General features: G+C 42.9%; 1 protein-coding gene across 2 annotated transcripts in view; it reads left to right on the plus strand.

Annotated features, from left to right (window-relative positions):
• The window catches only part of hk2 (hexokinase 2), a 65024-nt gene that overhangs the window by 23412 nt on the left and 22996 nt on the right, over nucleotides 1-18616 (plus strand). For both annotated transcript variants that reach the window (XM_055662476.1, XM_055662475.1), the window contains exons 3-5: nucleotides 8721-8869; nucleotides 13854-13973; nucleotides 15419-15514. In XM_055662476.1, the coding sequence (XP_055518451.1) occupies nucleotides 8721-8869; nucleotides 13854-13973; nucleotides 15419-15514 (365 nt within the window). The remainder of the gene's footprint in view (nucleotides 1-8720; nucleotides 8870-13853; nucleotides 13974-15418; nucleotides 15515-18616) is intronic.

The following is an 18616-nucleotide window of genomic DNA, read 5'->3' on the forward strand; positions in this document are numbered from 1 at the left end:
TTGGAAGATCACAATCCATCGGCCATTTGATACCAGTCCCAGTTAATAGTTTGTAAATGACACATTGGCATTATCTGCACGTATGTTTGAGACTGGTTGATTTCGTGATGCAAGGTACACATTTCTCTACATCTGCAAGATTCCACGAGAGGAACCGTGCCTGGTAGCAAGCTTGACTTCAATATTTTACACAAAATAATTGATCCCAAATGTGACCAAGGCAATTGGAGTTTGACATGGTGTGCAGCGTGCAGGATAAATGTGCAGAGAATACCACAGTGCATCCAGAGACGAGGAATGAGAGAAGTTTCAGCAAGAGGGCATATTCACCCAGGGGGATTCAAAGGGACAATTGTCCAAACTTGGTGTGCAGGCCATCTGTGTAATTGTTGCTGCTTCCTATTCACAGCTGCATGGTGAGGATCACATTGCCCATAGCTGTTACACTAAACTACATGATCAATACTGGGCTACAAGTTCTCCACTCTGATCTCTTTATGCAGTATTCTATTTACCAAGATCATTTTACACAGAAGACACAATGGTGGAAGGGTTTAGTGCCCAACAACAACATGCATACCCACACCTACAGGCATGTGTACAAACACCTCCCTCTTGACTGGTGTGGAAGTCCTGTACTAACATGGTGTCTTATTGGTGTTGAGTCATGTCCACTCTGTTATTGTCACTACTGCAGCCACAGAAATGTTTGCAAAAGTCCAGATTGCCTGACTATAAGATACTTTGAACACTGAACATCTTATTCATCTAATGACCTGAGCATCATGTCAGGTGGTGAACTTTTTTTTTGATTTGCAGAGAGGCTGCCAAAGTCCCACAATTGTCAACATATGATGGCCATCAGCCTCTTTCAGTGGGTTAATATTCTCAGAATCCTCTGGTGCAGAACTTGTTTCCCTTTGCTACAGACACCTTTGCATAAAAGTTCTGAAAGATTAGCGTCTGTTCCCTGGTCTTTCAGTTCCTCCCATTGAAGCAGACAACTTGCAGGCAGGTTGTTTTCATGCAGATGAACAATCCAGTAGGGAACGACAAAGACTATTTCTAAGTTCCTCGTGGCAAAAGTTAAAAGGACAACAGTATACAATGTCCTCGGCAAGTATGGAGAATATTACAGATACACCTGCTCCAGGTGAGAAGAGTCTGCTCCCAGATAGAGTTCCTCAACATAAAACCCACCAATGTCATATGGTTATAAGTGATAGGAGCAGAATTAGGCCATTCACCCCCTCAAGTCTACCCTCCCATTTAATCACGGCTAATCTATCTCTCCTTCCTAAACCCATTCTCCAGCCTTCTCCCCATAACCCCTCTCACCCATACTAATCAGGAATCTATCTATTTCTGCCTTTAAAATATCCATTGATGGCCTTCTGTGGTAAATACATTTCCTGTCCTCCCCTGAATCATCCTTGAAACTCCAGCGAGTACAGGCCCAGAACCATCAAAGCCTCATCACAGGTTAACCCAATTATTGCTGAAATGTTTTCTGCAAAATGTGGCGTTTACTTCATTCCCTGCCTTCATGAACACTCTGATCTCCTCAAGAACCCATGGAGGCTAGTCAAACGTGTCGAAGGTAGACACAACATGCTGGAGTAACTCATTGGGTCAGCGGCAGCATCTCCGGAGAGAAGGAATGGGTGATGTTTTGGGTCGACACCCTTCTTCAGACAAACATCTTTCCTTTAAAAAATCACTATGGGCTCCCCCTTATTGACTAACATTTCTCTGTGTGTCTGTTAATGTTCCCCTAATTATTACTTCTGAAAGTTTTGAGGTTGGACTGACTGACCTATATTTGCAGGCCATCAACTTACAACTCATTTTGAAACAATTTCACGTATCAGATGTCCTGTCCTCTGGCACTTCCCTGGTGCCCAAGAGGAACAGAAAGACCATGACAAGCAATTTTGTGACCCCTCCCCCACTCCCACTTCCTTCAGATGACTTGCTACATGCAAGCATAAATAAACCTCTCTTATAAATACTTTAACGTCTACCATTATTCTCAACTATCTCCTTTTTACTGAGACTTGGTGACGGACATTTCTTCAATCTGGTGACGGACATTTCTGGAGTTTTGCAGGGCAGTCTCGTAGTTTTCATCCTTTTCCTTAAATACAATTTATTCATTTCATTTTCGCTTTACTCCCCACTTCTCCTTCACCTCACCTCTCACACAATTATGTATTGTTCATGTCTCTAAATCTGGATCCTTTCTTTGCAAGTCTTAATGTTCAGTATACATCCCAATGGAAGGATATGATCATTGTGCAAGCAGACCAGATTATTTTATCTTCGCATTATATTCGACACAGACTACATTGTGGTTCGAAGGGCCTGTCGCTGGGCTGTACTGTTGTATATTTCATGTTAATGGCTATGCAGCACGCTCCTGCATTGGAAATGTTTCTGGTCTCTAGCACTGCCATGCTGTTGTGCTTTTTGGATATTTATCCTGTTGTCCCACATGTCCTACAGCAGCCGTTGCTGCCCACTGCAGAAATGCTCCTTCAGCACAGTGGACATTAAATACATGAAATGTGCTGTGTTAGATAGATTTGTGACAATCACATCCCGCCCTGTGAGCATTGCCACACAATGGAATTACTGTAATCAAAAAACAGATGTAATCGAGCTTAGGCCAGTGCACTGAAAGTCTCAATACAGCTCGACGCCATTCACATTTTCCTTCCTGAATCTTGTTCCTTTTGAAGTCAGTTGTAGGATTTATACAGTGAATGGTCATCCTCACAAGAATGTTGTTGAACAGTGAGACTCTGGCAGGTAGGTGGTGTAGAAGGCTGATGGCTTGCTTGCTTGACAGGTTGGTTATGATGTTATGTTGCAAAATGCTGCTGAGACAGCACTTGGAGTATAGTGTGCAGTTCAGGTCACCATAGTGCAGGAAGGATGGAGAAAGTGCATGGGAGATTCACCAGGATAATAGACAATAGGTGCAGGAGAGGCCATTCGGCCCTTTGACATTCAATGTGATCATGGCTGTGGCCTGAGTGGCAGACTTTAGTTATGGGGAGAGATTGGATAGGCTAGGATTTGTTTTCCCTTGAGTGAAGGAAGCTGAAAGGTGATCTGATGGAGGTATATAAAATGGTAAGAACTGTAGATGGGGTATATGGTCAGCTGTTTTATGGCAGGATTATCAAAAACAAGAGCGCATATGTTTAAAATGTGAGGAAGGAGATTTAAAAGAGATTTGTGGTGGAGTCAGATACTATTTTTGAGCATTTAGCCCGGCACTTCAATACACAAGGCATAGAAAGGTGCTGATTAAATGTGGGCAAAAGGGATGAATGTAGTTGGGCAATAAAGATTCCCATGGCGGTGGTGGAAGGACTCATTTCTATGCTGTACAACTCCAAGCATTATGACTATTTCACCAAACCTGTGCAATAATGAAATCAATGGGAATCAAGGACAAAATTCTCCACTGCTTGGAGAATGTACAGAATAGGCATGGGCCATTCTACCATTCCAGCTTGCTTAACATTCAATATGCTCCCAGTTGATCATCCAAATTTATTAACCTGATCAAGTTTTCTTCCCATATCTCTGATTCTTTTTGCCCTAAGAATAATTCTGCACTCCTTAGTCATGATTAGTGATTTCTCTTCAACTGCTTTCTATGGGAGAGAATCACCAACTACAATGACAATAAAGGCATCATTATTATTATTATTATTATTATTATTATTATAGAATGTTTCAGGTTTTCCACTCCCTGGGGGAAGAAAGTTCTCCTTATCTCATTCCTAAATGGCATCTTCCTTGTCCTTATACTGCATCCCTTGGGTGTGGACTCACGGTCATCGGGAATATCCTTCCTGCCTCTGATCTGTAGTCGAATGGACAATGCTTGTAGGCCAACAGCAAAGACTTATTGGTGCCCTAAGATATAATGGCAAGAATGGTTCACTCACGACTCTCTTGAACTGCTGCATCACTGATCCTCCCTCCATAATATCAACGATGGGGTTCGCTGAATATAGTCTACTGTACAACTCCATTCACAACGTTTCAAATGATGAAGCAGTTCCTGCGCTCAGGCTGCTTGACCTGGCCAACAAGCACACGTGAGCTAATAGGTGGCAAGTGATGTTTGCGGTACACAAAAGCCACATAATCACAATCTCCAAGAAAATGAAGCATGTTACATTGACATCCCAATAGCATTGCATGTTGCCAGCAGCATTAACCAAATTAACCCCTTGATCGTATAATGAGCCAGAATGGATGGATGATGGAATGCAACTTCTCCCAAATCCCATCAAACATCTCATGCCCAGATGTTGAAGAGTTTGTGCATTCCACAATGGCCTCATGTCAGAATGCACAACCAGAAGCTTTGAAAAGAACACGGGATTAGTTTGCAAAAATCTGTTGGGCCTATTAGAATGAAGTGTTTTTTTCTGAAAATACTGACTCATTTTTTTGATGATACTAGAGAATGCTGTCTGCATACCTGTACCTCTGTAAGGTGTGTGTACCTCTGTAAGGTGTGTGTACCTCTGTAAGGTGTGTGTACCTCTGTAAGGTGTGTGTACCTCTGTAAGGTGTGTGTACCTCTGTAAGGTGTGTGTACCTCTGTAAGGTGTGTGAATCTGGCGAGGGAATGTTGGCTGACTGCCCGACTTTGGGTGAATCACAAACTAGTTTGGCCATTTTCAATAATGTAACAAATGCAGTTTCTGTCAGGTGACATTGCAGGGTGCTCAAGGTGCATCTTCACAATCAGATATTGACATCAATCTTCATGTCCATGGTGCCAATCTGAATAAAATTTGCTAACTTGGCCTAGATCAGGGATTGGGAAACTTTATGGCAGGTTAGATATGAATCATGAAGTATTGCTCATTGAGTTTTGTTACAATAGCCAGTGCTGGGAATTTAATGTCAAATCCTTTCACAGCCAAAGGCATAATCAAGGTCAGCGTTGACACTGGACAACTATCTGCTGCTCAAATAGTCATTATTCTGACAAGGAGGCAAAAGCCTCTTTGCTGGAAGTTAGCAACAACAATCAATTCTCTGCTATGCTGGCTGCTTGCCAAGAAATACAAATGGATTCTCTGGTCTACTCCAATATTAGGAAGCACGGGTTAGTCGCAAAATGTTACTCAGCGACATAGACTAACTGAATATGTGAGTTTTGAGGAGGCAGTAGCAGGAGCAAATGGATTTGTATGTCTGGTGAGTGAGACACAAAATGACAGCCCGTGTGGAGGCTGTAAAGTCCATAGTACTTCACCAAGAAATAATAAAACAAAATGTCTTTGAACTTGGCTTGGCCATGGAAGACGTAGATGGGTGTATCGCTGACTAGCGGTCTGTGATATTGTAGTACATTTGCAGATGACACAAACATTGGTGGAGTTTGTGTGGAATGTGCACGTTCTACCTGTAACCGCGTTTGTTTCCTAAAGGAGTGCGGATCTGTAAACCGAATGAAAAGGGAGAAAGTGGAATTACATAGAATTAGTGTGAATTTGTCATAGATATTTTTGTTTACTATGGTGTGTTCAGAGTACGATTTTTACATATCGTTTGTGCTGCTGCAAGAATGTCATTGTTCCATCTTGGGACATAAAACAATAAATAAATCACTCTGGACTCAATGGTTGGTGTGGACTCAGTGGGCTGAAGGACCCGGTTCTATGCTGTATCTCTAAACAAAATTAAACTAAATTGAACGTATTTTTATTTTGTTTTTGTGAGAATAGGCTCCTTGTCCTCGCTGTGTTATTGAGAATGTGTAATATAGTTGCAACAGTACAACACCAGAGTTTGAAAGGTTGAAATACAAGGACGGATGATGTGTCCGTGATATCTTTACATTTGGCAGGCTGAGGGATCTTACAATCTTAGATCATTGTAAGATCACATTGCAATAAGATTACAATTTTAGATGCAACAAGATGCTGCAGATGTTCTACCAATCGGTGGTAGCCAGTGCCATCTCCTTTGCTGCTGTGTCCTAGGGTAGTAGGGCCACCAGAATTAACAAACTCATCAGGAAGTCTGGCACCGTCCTGGGAACATTGTTGGATTCACTGGAGATGGTCTTGGAGGGGAGAATGCTCCTCAAACTGCACAGCATCTTGGACAATACAGCTCACCCCCTCCACTGGTCAACCTGAGGAGCACCTTCAGCAACAGACTGGTTTCACCAAGATTCAGTACAGAACGCCACAGGAGATCATTCTTCCCTGTGGCTGTCAAACTGTACAACTCCTCCCCCTTCTGTCGTGGGATAGACTGAGACTGAGACTTCCCCCCAACCCCTTCCCCAATCTTTGCACATCCCCTAATCTTTTCCACTCGTCACTTTAATTTCATGTTTCAGATATCTTGTGCTTTTATGACTGTTGGCAGATAAATTTCCCTCCTGGGATAAATAAAGTTCTATCATGTCATATCGTATCGTATCAATTAATATGTTTGAGATTCAATAGATTGATATTTTGATACTCAGATTACTTTTATCATGCAAACTAAGATATGGGTTAACACTGGCGAACGAGGGCCCAGAAGACTATCCCTGTCCCTTGATACTTGTTTAATCCATGTTTGTTTCAGATCAATTAATAAATTCACAACAAATTACCTATGTCCAGTATGGTGAGCTAAGGGTATTGGATCAACATTGATTTATTTTAATTAATTTTATAGCAAAATGACTGTAAAACATACAAGGATCCAAGCTTCACAAATAAAGGATAAAATGGTAACTTCATAAATAAAGCTTGCATTCGCTTTGCGCTTTTTGAAATCACCCAATCTAAGACCAGGGTTAGACTCGGTTCCTGAATCTGTACTTCTCGTTTAGCTTCAGTTCAGTTCTGTTTATTGTCACGTGTTCCGTGGTACAGTGAAAAGCTTTTGTTACGGGCTGACCCGTTGGCAGAAAGACAATCATCCCTCAGTGAATGCGTTGAGCCAAGTTATTGAGTGTTCTTGCTATCTAATCATGTGAAAGTGTAACCTAAGGGAAGTAACAGTAGGTAGACACACAATGCTGGAGTAACTCAGTGGGACTGGCAGCATCTCTGGAGAGCAGGAATGAGTGACGTTTCAGACCGTGACCCTTCTTCAGTAACAGTAACAGTCGTATAGCTCACATACACTTGTACTCGCTGGCTATCGTGCTGTCAACAAACAGACGTGTCAATTATAATCAAAACTCTCTTCATTTTTATAATGCGAATAAAATTAACTTAAAACATGCAACACTGTCCCAGGTAAAATAACATCATTGGAGATGGCAGCATTTAACTTGTCTCCGCGTTTAATAATGGACCAATGGTTGATTGCCTTTCAATTGACCATTCAGACTTAACGAGCCTCAAATTTGGGCTTCACTTTTCCTCTTTTACTTTCCACAGCAGCAGGTGATTAAGCTCTGTCATCTCTTTCACTGCAGCATACTATCTGGTCTGGTCTGGTCTGGGCTGGGCTGGAGTGAGGTGTCAGATGGAGGATAGGACCCCTTGCTACAATATGAGATGGACCAGAACAGTTCTTCAGCTAGCGGACGATCATCCCTCAGTGAATGCGTTGAGCCAAGTTATTTGATCCCTTTTCTCATTGCAGGTTGTGGTCACCTGCTGAATGAAACACTTTGGCCCCACTTCAATCCTGCAGGCTTTGCTCTATCCTTCCTTGTCTTCCTCCTTCAATGCCATATTGACCTCGAACAACTTGTACTTCTGATGAAAGGCCATTGGGCTGAAATGTAAACTCTTTATCTCACAATTAATACCTGTAGATATTTCACAGCAATACCCAATCACATTTTCAGATTTTCAGAAGTTACCATACTTTTCTTTTCTTCTATAAGTAGGTTCAGTCCTCACGGTTTCCTGGAAGAACAATCAAAGAATCTCAGCATGTATCCACTGACGAATGTCCATCTAGAATGAGCTGTTAGAAACAAAATCCCCTGATGTAGCTTTGCCACTATAAAGTGCACTCGGATGTTCTGCTGAGTTAAATACGATTTGTTGAAGTCTGACTGTAAATTTTTTTAGGTCTTTGTGTCAATTAAGAGCTTAAAATATTTTAGGCAGAAATGCTGAGGTTAGTAGAAGCAATTCAGAATGATGTCATTAAATATAAGATTAAACTGAGTAAGTTCATTGCTCTCACATCTTTATATGTCCCTGAATAAAACACTGAGCTATTTCACAGATAAGGGACGTGGATACATTGATACATGTTTCAAACCTAGAATCACCTTTACTACTATCTGCTGCATCAGTCCAATCGACAATGGGGGTCAAGGACTGTATCACGGAGACCACCAGTTATTCTGGGTGCTCAAATTTTGGCAATGCTGGTTCAAGATTAAAATCAAATGTTTCCTCTCCATGTCTTTTGGATTAATCACTTAGGAATATAATCAATAAAATGAGTGATTTGTGCACATACACACACACATGTATACACACACACATACACATATACACACACACACACGCGCGTATACACACACACACACACACACACACGTATATACACACACACACACACATGTATATACACACACACGTATACACACACACACACACGTATAACACACACACGTATACACACACACACACACACACACACGTATACACACACACTAAAAATGGTCTAAGCTGTTTGACTGACACCATGTTCATTAATCTTGGCAGAGAGTGGAGATTTCCTAGCACTAGACCTGGGTGGCACTAACTTCCGTGTGCTGAGAGTGAAGGTTTCGGATAATGGCAAGCAAAAGGTGGCGATTGAGAATCGGATTTGTTCCATTCCAGAGGAAGTCATGCACGGCACGGGCACACAGGTGGGAGCTCTTGATGCTGCTCGTTTAAAGTCCTGGCAAGTTTCCCATCTTCCATAAATTCCGCTTATTTGAGTGATTCCCAGCTTTGCACCAAGTCCTATTTATTTATCACTCTAACATCCTTGGCAATATAAATCTCTGGTGTCCCTACAACGTTGATGTTAAATTGTTAGGCCTTTATTTAAGTCCCTTTGCGATACTGACAATCTTTGGCACCACATCTCTGGCATGTACCTCTGACCCCGAGCCAACCCAACAAAGTCTCTTGGTCTGAAGGGTCTCGACCCGAAACATCACCCATTCTTCTCCAGGTGCTGCCTGGCCCACTGAGTTACTCCTGCATTTTGTGTCAACCAAACATAGCCTCTAACTTTAATCATCAGTTTTATAACTCACCCATTGAGTCTGCATTCTTTCCCAGAACAGTTCTCCTTTGTCAACCCCTAAATCACACCCACTCATTTGCATTCGTCTGTGAAGCCTTTCGCCATTGGCCAAGGTTTTGATCACCTCTTAATTTCATCTGTTTTGATGTTCATTTTCATTAGATTATTCATATAAGAAACACCTAAATAAAAGACACTTTAAATTGACAAACCTGGCATATCAATTATTGTTACCAATTAAAAGAGAACAAATTATCTAATTGCTTCAAGACACTTAATATGAATCCAACACATGTTTATGATGTTCCGATCATCTTCAGAATCCCATGCACTCCAACAGCACTATATTGAAAACATTTATGGGCTTTAATGGTGCTACATAGGAGGATATGGGAAGTTGCGACGAATCTCGTCTTTGTTCATAGTATTATCATAACGTCATAGCGAGTCACAGAGTTGTAGTTATTCAGCACATAAGCAGGCCCTTTGGCCCATCTTGCTGACCTAAATGCACCATTTACATAAGTTGCACCTGCCCACATTTGGGCTTTGCCCCAATAATCGTTCCGTCCATGTAGCTGTCCAAATGTTTAGGACCAAAGCACATGGAAACACATACACTGCCTGCCCCCTGCTGGCAGCGCCTGCAAATCTCATATTGTCCGCATCCACTCTCAACACTGAGGATATTCAGGAACAGAGAGAGACAGAATTCTGTAGTAAAAATATATCCAATGTCATTTCTCTTCTACACGTTTTCTGTAACTATCATTAGCATTGATAACCTACAGTGAGTGACATAAGAAGGGCCTCGAACCAAAACATCCACCATTCCTTCACTCCAGAAATGCTGCCTGTCCCTCTGAATTACTCCAGCTGTTTGTGTCTATCTTTGACATACAACTATTGTTTTGTGCAGAAAGAGTCACCATAAGGTTCAGCTGTCAATATTTTGCCATTGGGAACTCTTAAGTATGATGGGGATGCTATATGTAAATAGGTGCAGCAGTAAGCCATTCGGCCCTTCGAGTCAGAACCGCCATTCAATGTGATCATGGCTGATCATCCCCAATGCCACTCTTCTATGAATAACACATCATTACTTAAAGTTTTTTTTTTAAGTTGAGAAGGGTAGGAAAAGGTTGATGATTTGAAGTGTAAGACAAAACTGACTTTGAAAGGAGGTGCCATAGAAAGTGAGTTAATTTAAGAAAACTAGATTCATTTTCCTAGTTTGGAAGGTGATCAATAAGGGGAATCTTAGAAATTGAATTAGGAGTAGGGAATTGGGTGTCCTGACAGTAAAGGCGGAATGACTGAAGGACCTCAACAACAATTTGTTCTCCATCTCAAGTCTCTTGAATCGCTTAGTGCTGAAGAATAAACTCAATTACTGAATATACACATGGTTCTGCGATGGAAAACTCCAAAGATTGACAACAGCATGAGTGGTCAATTGCCACTCCTATACATCTAATCCCAATCCCAATATAATGGTCCCTGGGTCCTCATTCTCCAGTCAGAGGAAGCCACCTCTCCTCACATCCTATCAGGACCTGAAATAACTTTTTACCTATTATTCTATCTATGTTTTGTACTTCAAACTCCAAAAAGTATATTATATTTAAAATCTGATGCCTGCTGTCTCTCTGCACCTAAAAATTGCAGGATTGATTTTATGTAATAACTGCTGCAGATCATTTTTATCTGCTACATCGATGACTTCTGCACCCGTTATTCTGGCTCCTCTCTCCCCTAACTCCATCCACCAATCTACCCAGTGCTAGTGCCTGCCCCCTCTATTAATATTTTATCTCTCCTCCACTCATTCAGAGGAACGGCTCGACCCAAAACATTGATCGTCCATTTTCCTCCACGGACACTGCCTGACCTGTTGATTTCCTCCAGAATATTATCTTTTGTTCTAGTTTCCAGCATTTACAGTCTTGTCTATCTCAATGTATTAGAATGTGGTTTTGCCTCTTTGCCTCAATTAAAATGCAGGATCTGGCTACTAATTATGTTCACACTCGGGCATCACATTTTATTGGTCAGCATGGTGAAATACTGAGAACTTCACAACAAGATTAATATATTCTAATATGAGAAATATGTATTTTATTCTGGTCTAACAGCGACAAGATGTGAATCACATGATGATGTCATTACACCTGCTGTCATGTCACCTATTTACACAGATATAATTACTCCACAGCTGTTTGTCATCTACATCAATGATTTGGATGAGAACACACAGGGCAAGATTAGCAAGTTTGTTGATGATACAAAAGTGAGTGGTTTTGCAGATAGTGAAGATGGTTGTGAAAGATTGCAGCAGGATCTGGATCGATTGGCCAGGTGAGGGGAGGAATGGTTGATGGAATTTAATACAGAGAAGTGTGAGGTGTTGCATTTTGGGATGTCGAACAAGGGCAAGACCTATACAGTGAATGGTAAGTCTCTGGGTAGTGTTGGAGAGCTGAGGGATTTAGGAATACAGGTGCATGGTTCCTTGAAGGTCAAGTCGCAGGTGGATAAGGTGGTCAAAAAGGCTTTTGACACTTTGGCCTTCATCAGCCAGAGGATTGAGTATAGAGGTTGGAGGTCATGTTGCAGTTGTATATGACGTTGGTGAGACTGTGTTTAGACTATTGTGTTCACTTCTGGTCACCATGTTATAGGAAGATATTGTCAAGCTTGAAAGGGTTCAGGAAATATTTATGAGGATGTTGCCAGGAACTAGAGGGTGTGAGCTATAGGGAGAGGTTGAGTAGGCTGGGTCTCTGTTCCATGGAGTGCAGGAGGATGAGGGGTGATCTTATAGAGGTGTACAAAATCATGAGAGGAATAGATCGGGTAGATGCACAAGGGTGTCTTGCCCAGAGTAGGGAAATTGAGGACCAGAGGACATAGGTTCAAGGTGAAGGGGAAAAGATTTAATAAGAATGAAGAAAGAACTCTCTGCCACAGAGGGTAGTTGAGGCCAGTTCATTGGCTATATTTAAGAGGGAGTTAGATGTGGCCCTTGTGGCCAAGGGGATCAGAGGGTATGGAGAGAAGGCAGGTACGGGATACTGAGCTGGATGATCAGCCATGATCATATTGAATGGCGGTGCAGGCTCGAAGGGCCAAATGGCCTACTCCTGCACCTAATTTCTATGTTTCTATGTTTCTATGAATCTGAGAGGTAACTTTTTCAGACAAAGGGTGGTGGGTGTATGGAACAAGCTGCCAGAGTAGGTAGTTTTGGCTGGGATTATTCCATCATTTAAAAACGGTTAGACAGGTACATGTAAGAAAGAACTGCACATGCTGGTTTAAATCAAAGGTAGACACAAAATGCTGGAGTAACTCAGCCGGTGAGGCAGCATTGCTGGAGAGAAGGAATGGGCAACGTTTCAGGTCCAGACTGATGTCAGGGGAGGGGGCAGGACAAAGATAGAATGTAGGTGGAGACAGTGAGACTAGTGGGAGAACTGGGAAGGGGATGGAGAGGGAAAGCAAGGGCTATCTGAAGTTAGAGAAGTCAATGTTCATACTGCTGGGGTGTAAACTACCCAAGCAAAATATGAGGTGCTGTTCCTCCAATTTGCGCTGGGCCTCACTCTGACAATGGAGGAGGCCCAGGAAAGATCAGATTGGGAATGGGAGGGGGAGTTGAAGTGCTGGGCCACCGGGAGATCAGGTAGGTTAAGGGACTGAACAGAGGTGTTCGGTGAAACGATCGCCGAGCCTGCGCTTGGTCTCGCCGATGTAGAGAACTTGACACCTGGAACAGCAGATACAGTAGATGAGGTTGGAGGAGGTGCAGGTGAACCTCTGCCTCACCTGGAAATACTTTTTGGGTCCTTGGATGGAGTTGAGGGGGGGGGCGGTTAAAAGGACAGGTGTTGCATCTCCTGCGGTTGCAGGGGAAAGTACCTGTGGAGGGGGTGGTTTGGGTCGGAAGGGTTGACCAGGGAGGTTCGGAGGGAACAGTCTATGTGGAAAGCAGAAAGGGGTGGAGATGAGAAGATGTGGCCAGTAGTGGGATCCCATTGGAGGTAGTGAAAATGTTGGAGGATTATATGCTGTATGCGACAGAGTTTTCAACCTGATGGGGTGGAAGGTGAGGACAAGGGGCACTTTGTCCTTGTTACGAGGGGAGGGGGAGTGAGAGCGGAACTGCGGGATATCAAGGAGACCCTGGTGAGGGCCTCATATATAATGGAAGAGGAGAACCCCAGTTTCCTAAAGAAGTCAGACAGGTACATGGATAGGACAGGTTTGGAGGGATATGGACCAAGCGGAGGCAAGTTGGACTAGTGTAGCTGGGACATTGTTGGTGGTGTGGGCGAGTTGGGCCGAAGGGCCTGTTTCCACACTGTATCACTCTATGACTCTATGGCAGGCAGAATTTGTGGGGAAAAAATAACATTTCAGGTCCATGATCCAGACCTGTTAACTGCTGAGTGTTAACGGTTTCTCTTTCCATAGATGCTGCTTGACCAGCTAGGTGTTCTGGCATTTTGTTATTAGCATTTGCAGTGGCCAAACATTGTATCATTTCTATTGCTTGCCACATGATGCAATGTTATTAACAATTATTTTCTGTTTAGCTGTTTGATCACATTGCAAAGTGCCTAGCGGATTACATGCGAGAACTGGACATCAAGGATACAAAGCTTCCTCTGGGCTTCACATTTTCCTTTCCCTGCCAACAGTCCAAGCTTGATGAGGTGAGCTCACAATTTTAGCATTTGCATGAAGGTCTCATTTCACCATTTGACAGCAGGCTTCCACTGAGACTGAGAGTCTCCAAGTGGTCAGCAGCTCACGTTAAACATTGTATTCTCCAATTTTAGGTAACCTCCTACTAAACACCACACAAGCCCCCTTTCCCCCCAAAACCTCCCCTGTTCTCTCCCCCTCTCATGTGCCCCACCTATTTCTGCCCTCTTTCTCTCCCCCCCCCCCCCCCCCCCCCCTCCTTATGTTACTTTCCACCATCTAGCTTTGCAATTCACAACTCTTCAACACTCACACACATTCTGCTTTTATCTCTGGCCTTTGTTCAAACCATCTGCCGATCAAAGAAAACCCCTTGCCTGTGTCCACCTATGTCCCCTCTTCTGGTATTCGTCTCCCACCTACAATCCGTCTGAAGAAGGCTCTCAACCTGAAATGCCACTAATCCATATTCTCCAGCGATGCTGCATGACCTGCTGAGTTATTCCAGCACTTTGGGTCCTTTTGGTAATTTTCCTGCATGGTTGCAGGCATCATGGTTGGGCAAGACCAGAAGCTACTGCTCATCCTCATTACCTTTGAAGTGAATGGGTCAGACCACCTCAGAGGGTAGTTGACAATCACATAGTTGTGTGTATGCAATTATATATATGTCAGCAAATATCATTTCCTAAGCAACATCAGTAAATAGAAGAGTGTTTATGGTTACCAATTTTAGCTTTTTGATGCTGTTAATGTAATTAAGTTCTCTTGAATTCCTTCATCTATATTGAGGCCTATATATTACTGGTACAATTCTGTAATCGGTCCTCAACTTGACCTTGAATTCGGAATAGTCCAGTTATAGACTGTGGGCCGAGGTGCTTTTTCGTTTCATTTTTTGACCCACATCCCATATCTACCTGTATTTATAACATATTCATTAATGAATACGGCCCACATCTGTATATATGTATATATGTATGTAGCGCCGCAGAATTTGTGCACCTATTCCCCCCCCCCCCCATCTCCCTTCTGTTTTTTGTTTTTTCTGTTTCTTGTTTTTTGTGCTAAATTGTATGTATGCACTGAGTACGAGCAGCTTTCAGTTTCACTGTACATGTATAGTGACAATAAATGGCATATCTATATCTATATCTAAATACAAGTTGGTGGTGGTTTGTTGAAGCAGTATCAGTCACTAAATCAACAGAGATGTTTGCATCATAGTTCATCTGAGTATAGATGGAGCAATTGGAACAATTTCCCTGCCTTTTTTTTCAGTGAAGGAACAGAAGAGTAAAATATATGAACAAAAAAATAAAGACTTTGAATATGTAGCATAATTCTGTTGGTGGAGGCTTTGTTTTGGATCTAACTTTATTATTTAAATCTTGGTCCATTGGTCTGGTATGTTTTATATTATCCAATTCTATTTTCTTATTTTCTGCTGCAGAGTATTTTGCTTACTTGGACCAAAGGATTTAAGGCAAGCGGTGTTGAAGGACAAGACGTAGTCGGCCTATTGCATAAAGCTATCGAGAGGCGTGGGGTATGTATCAGTATTGAGACAACCATCAAGCTTAACCTTATCAGCTGCCTCAAGGATATAAAATGTTGGATGGCCCAGAACTTCCTCCAACTAAACGAGAGTAAGTCTGAGGTCATCCTTCTCGGCCCCTCGGACTCAATTAAAATGATAGCAGGCAGCCTTGGAAGCCTTACCCCACTACTCAAACCTCACGTCAAAAACCTTGGCGTGATATTTGACTCAGCATAGAAATTTGACAAACAAGTCAATGCTGTGGTAAAAGCTAGCTTCTTCCAGCTTTGGACGATAGCTAAAATAAAACAATTCCTCCACTTTGATGACCTCGAAAAGATCATCCACACATTTATCTCCTCCCGCCTAGATTACTGCAACTCCCTTTACACTGGCATCAGCCAATCTTCCCTGTCCCGCCTGCAACTGGTCCAAAACGCCGCAGCGAGACTCCTGACGGGCACCCGAAAAAGGGACCACATCACCCCGATCCTGGCCTCTCTGCACTGACTCCCTGTGCGGTTCCGAATAAATTTCAAGATCCTCCTTTATGTCTACAAAGCCCTTAATGGGCTTCCCCCCACCTACATCAAAAGTCTCCTCACCCACCACACCACCTCCAGGTCCCTCAGATCGGCCGACTTGGGGTTTCTGAACATCCCGCGGTCTAGGCATAAGCTCAGGGGTGACCGCTCCTTTGCGGTTGCAGCTTCTAGACTGTGGAACAGCAGCATCCCTCTTCCCATCAGAACTGCCCCCTCCATCGACTCCTTTAAGTTGAGACTTAAAACTCACCTCTACTCCCAAGCCTTTCTTGACATCCTCTGAGCGAGGGCTACATGTATGTAGTGATGTTTGTATCTAATCTATGAACCACTGTTGTATAACATTAGTACCTCCACCAATGTAAAGCACTTTGGCAAACGAGAGATGCTTTTTAAATGTGCTATATAAATAAAAGTGACTTGACTTGACCAAGCGGTTTGTTTTCCTGAAACATGGAGAAATGTACATACATAGAAACATAGAAACATAGAAAGTAGGTGCGAAAGTAGACCACCAGGTCCGTCGAGCCCACACCGCCACTCGCTCATGGCTGAACACTAAACAGACACACTTACCCACAAACAGTAGACACAAGACACAGAACACAAGACACTACCCTCCCCCTTATACCGCTATCACCCCTCTCCACCCCAAGAACCTCGTGATCTCCTGGGGGAGGCAAAAAACCGGATAAAAACCCAGGTCCAATTCGGGAAAAAAATCTGGGAAATTCCTCTCCGACCCCAATCTAGGCGATCGACACTTGTCCAGGAGATCACTCGGGTCTTACTATACTAACCATACCTAGGTCCATATCCCTGCCCTCTCCCCGTAGCCCCTTATCCCCTTGGCAGCTAAAAAACCATCTATTTTAGTCTTAAATATATTTAAAGTTTCTGCTTCCACTGCTCCCTGGGGCAGTGAATTCCATAAATTAACCACCCTCTGGGTGAAGAAGTTCTTCCTCATCTCAGTTTTAAAAGAGCCCCCCCCTTATTCTGCAACTATGTCCCTAGTTCTAGTTTCCCCGATCATTGGGAACATCCTCGGTGCATCCACCCGATCAAGGCCCCTCACGATCTTATATGTTTCAATGAGATCGCCTCTCATTCTTCTAAACTCCAAAGAGTAGAGTTCCAGCCTACTTAACCTTTCCTCATATGTCAATCCCCTCATTGCAGGAATTAATCTTGTAAACCTTCGCTGCACTGCCTCCAGGGCTAGTACATCCTTTCTTAAGTATGGACCCCAGAACTGTACACAGTATTCCAAATGTGGTCTCACTAATACTGTGTACAGCTGCAGCAAGACCTCCGTGTTTTTATACTCAATCCCCCTAGCAATAAAGGCCAAAACTCCATTGGCCTTCCTGATTGCTTGCTGCACCTGCATACTAACTTTCAGTGATTCATGTACTAATACCCCTAGATCCCTTTGCGTTGCATTACAACGCAGCTCCTCCTCATTTAGAAAAATACTTGCCCTATCATTTTTTTTCCCAAAGTGAATGACTTCACATTTATTAGTATTAAATTTCATCTGCCAAGTTGTTGCCCACTCACCTAGCTTATCTATATCCTTTTGCAGACTCTTCCTATCCTCCTCATCCCCTACTTTTCCTCCCATTTTTGTATCGTCCGCAAATTTTGATATATTACACTTGGTTCCCTCCTCCAAATCATTTATATAAATTGTGAACAACTGGGGTCCCAGCACCGACCCTTGCGGAACCCCGCTAGTTACCGGTTGCCATCCCGAGTATGAACCATTTATCCCCACTCTCTGCTTCCTATTTGTTAGCCAATCCTCTACCCATGCTAATATATTACCCCCAATCCCATAATTTTTTATTTTTAGCAATAGTCTCTTATGTGGCACCTTGTCAAAAGCCTTTTGGAAGTCCAAGTATACCACATCCACCGGTTCCCCTTTATCCACCCGGGTTGTTACTTCCTCAAAGAATTCGAGCAGATTCGTTAAATAGGACTTCCCCTTCACAAAACCATGCTGGTTCTGTCCGATGAAGTCATGTTTATCCAAGTGCCCCGTTAGTGTTTCTTTAATAATTGTCTCTAACATTTTACCCACCACCGATGTTAGACTAACCGGTCTATAGTTACCCGCCTTCTGTTTACTTCCTTTTTTAAATATAGGTGTTACATTGGCCATTTTCCAATCCACTGGGACCGTTCCTGCCTCCAGGGAGTTTTGGAAAATTATCACCAATGCATCCACAATCCCCACCGCTATCTCCCTCAAGACCCTTGGATGTAATCCATCAGGCCCAGGGGATTTATCCTCCTTCAGTCTCATTAATTTCCCTAATACCACCTCCTTGGTGATCTTAATAGTATTTAGCTCCTCCATTCCTACCGCCCCCTGTTTATCCAGCGTTGGAATATTTTTTGTGTCTTCTATGGTGAAGACTGATACAAAATACTCGTTTAATGCCTTTGCCATTTCCATGTTCCCCACCAACAACTCTCCAGTCTCACCCTCCAATGGACCAACGTTCACCTTAGCCACCCTTTTTCTTTTTATATAGCTATAAAAACTCTTACTATT

The sequence above is a fragment of the Leucoraja erinacea genome, chromosome 35, assembly GCF_028641065.1.
Source record: "Leucoraja erinacea ecotype New England chromosome 35, Leri_hhj_1, whole genome shotgun sequence".
Taxonomy (NCBI): domain Eukaryota; kingdom Metazoa; phylum Chordata; class Chondrichthyes; order Rajiformes; family Rajidae; genus Leucoraja; species Leucoraja erinaceus.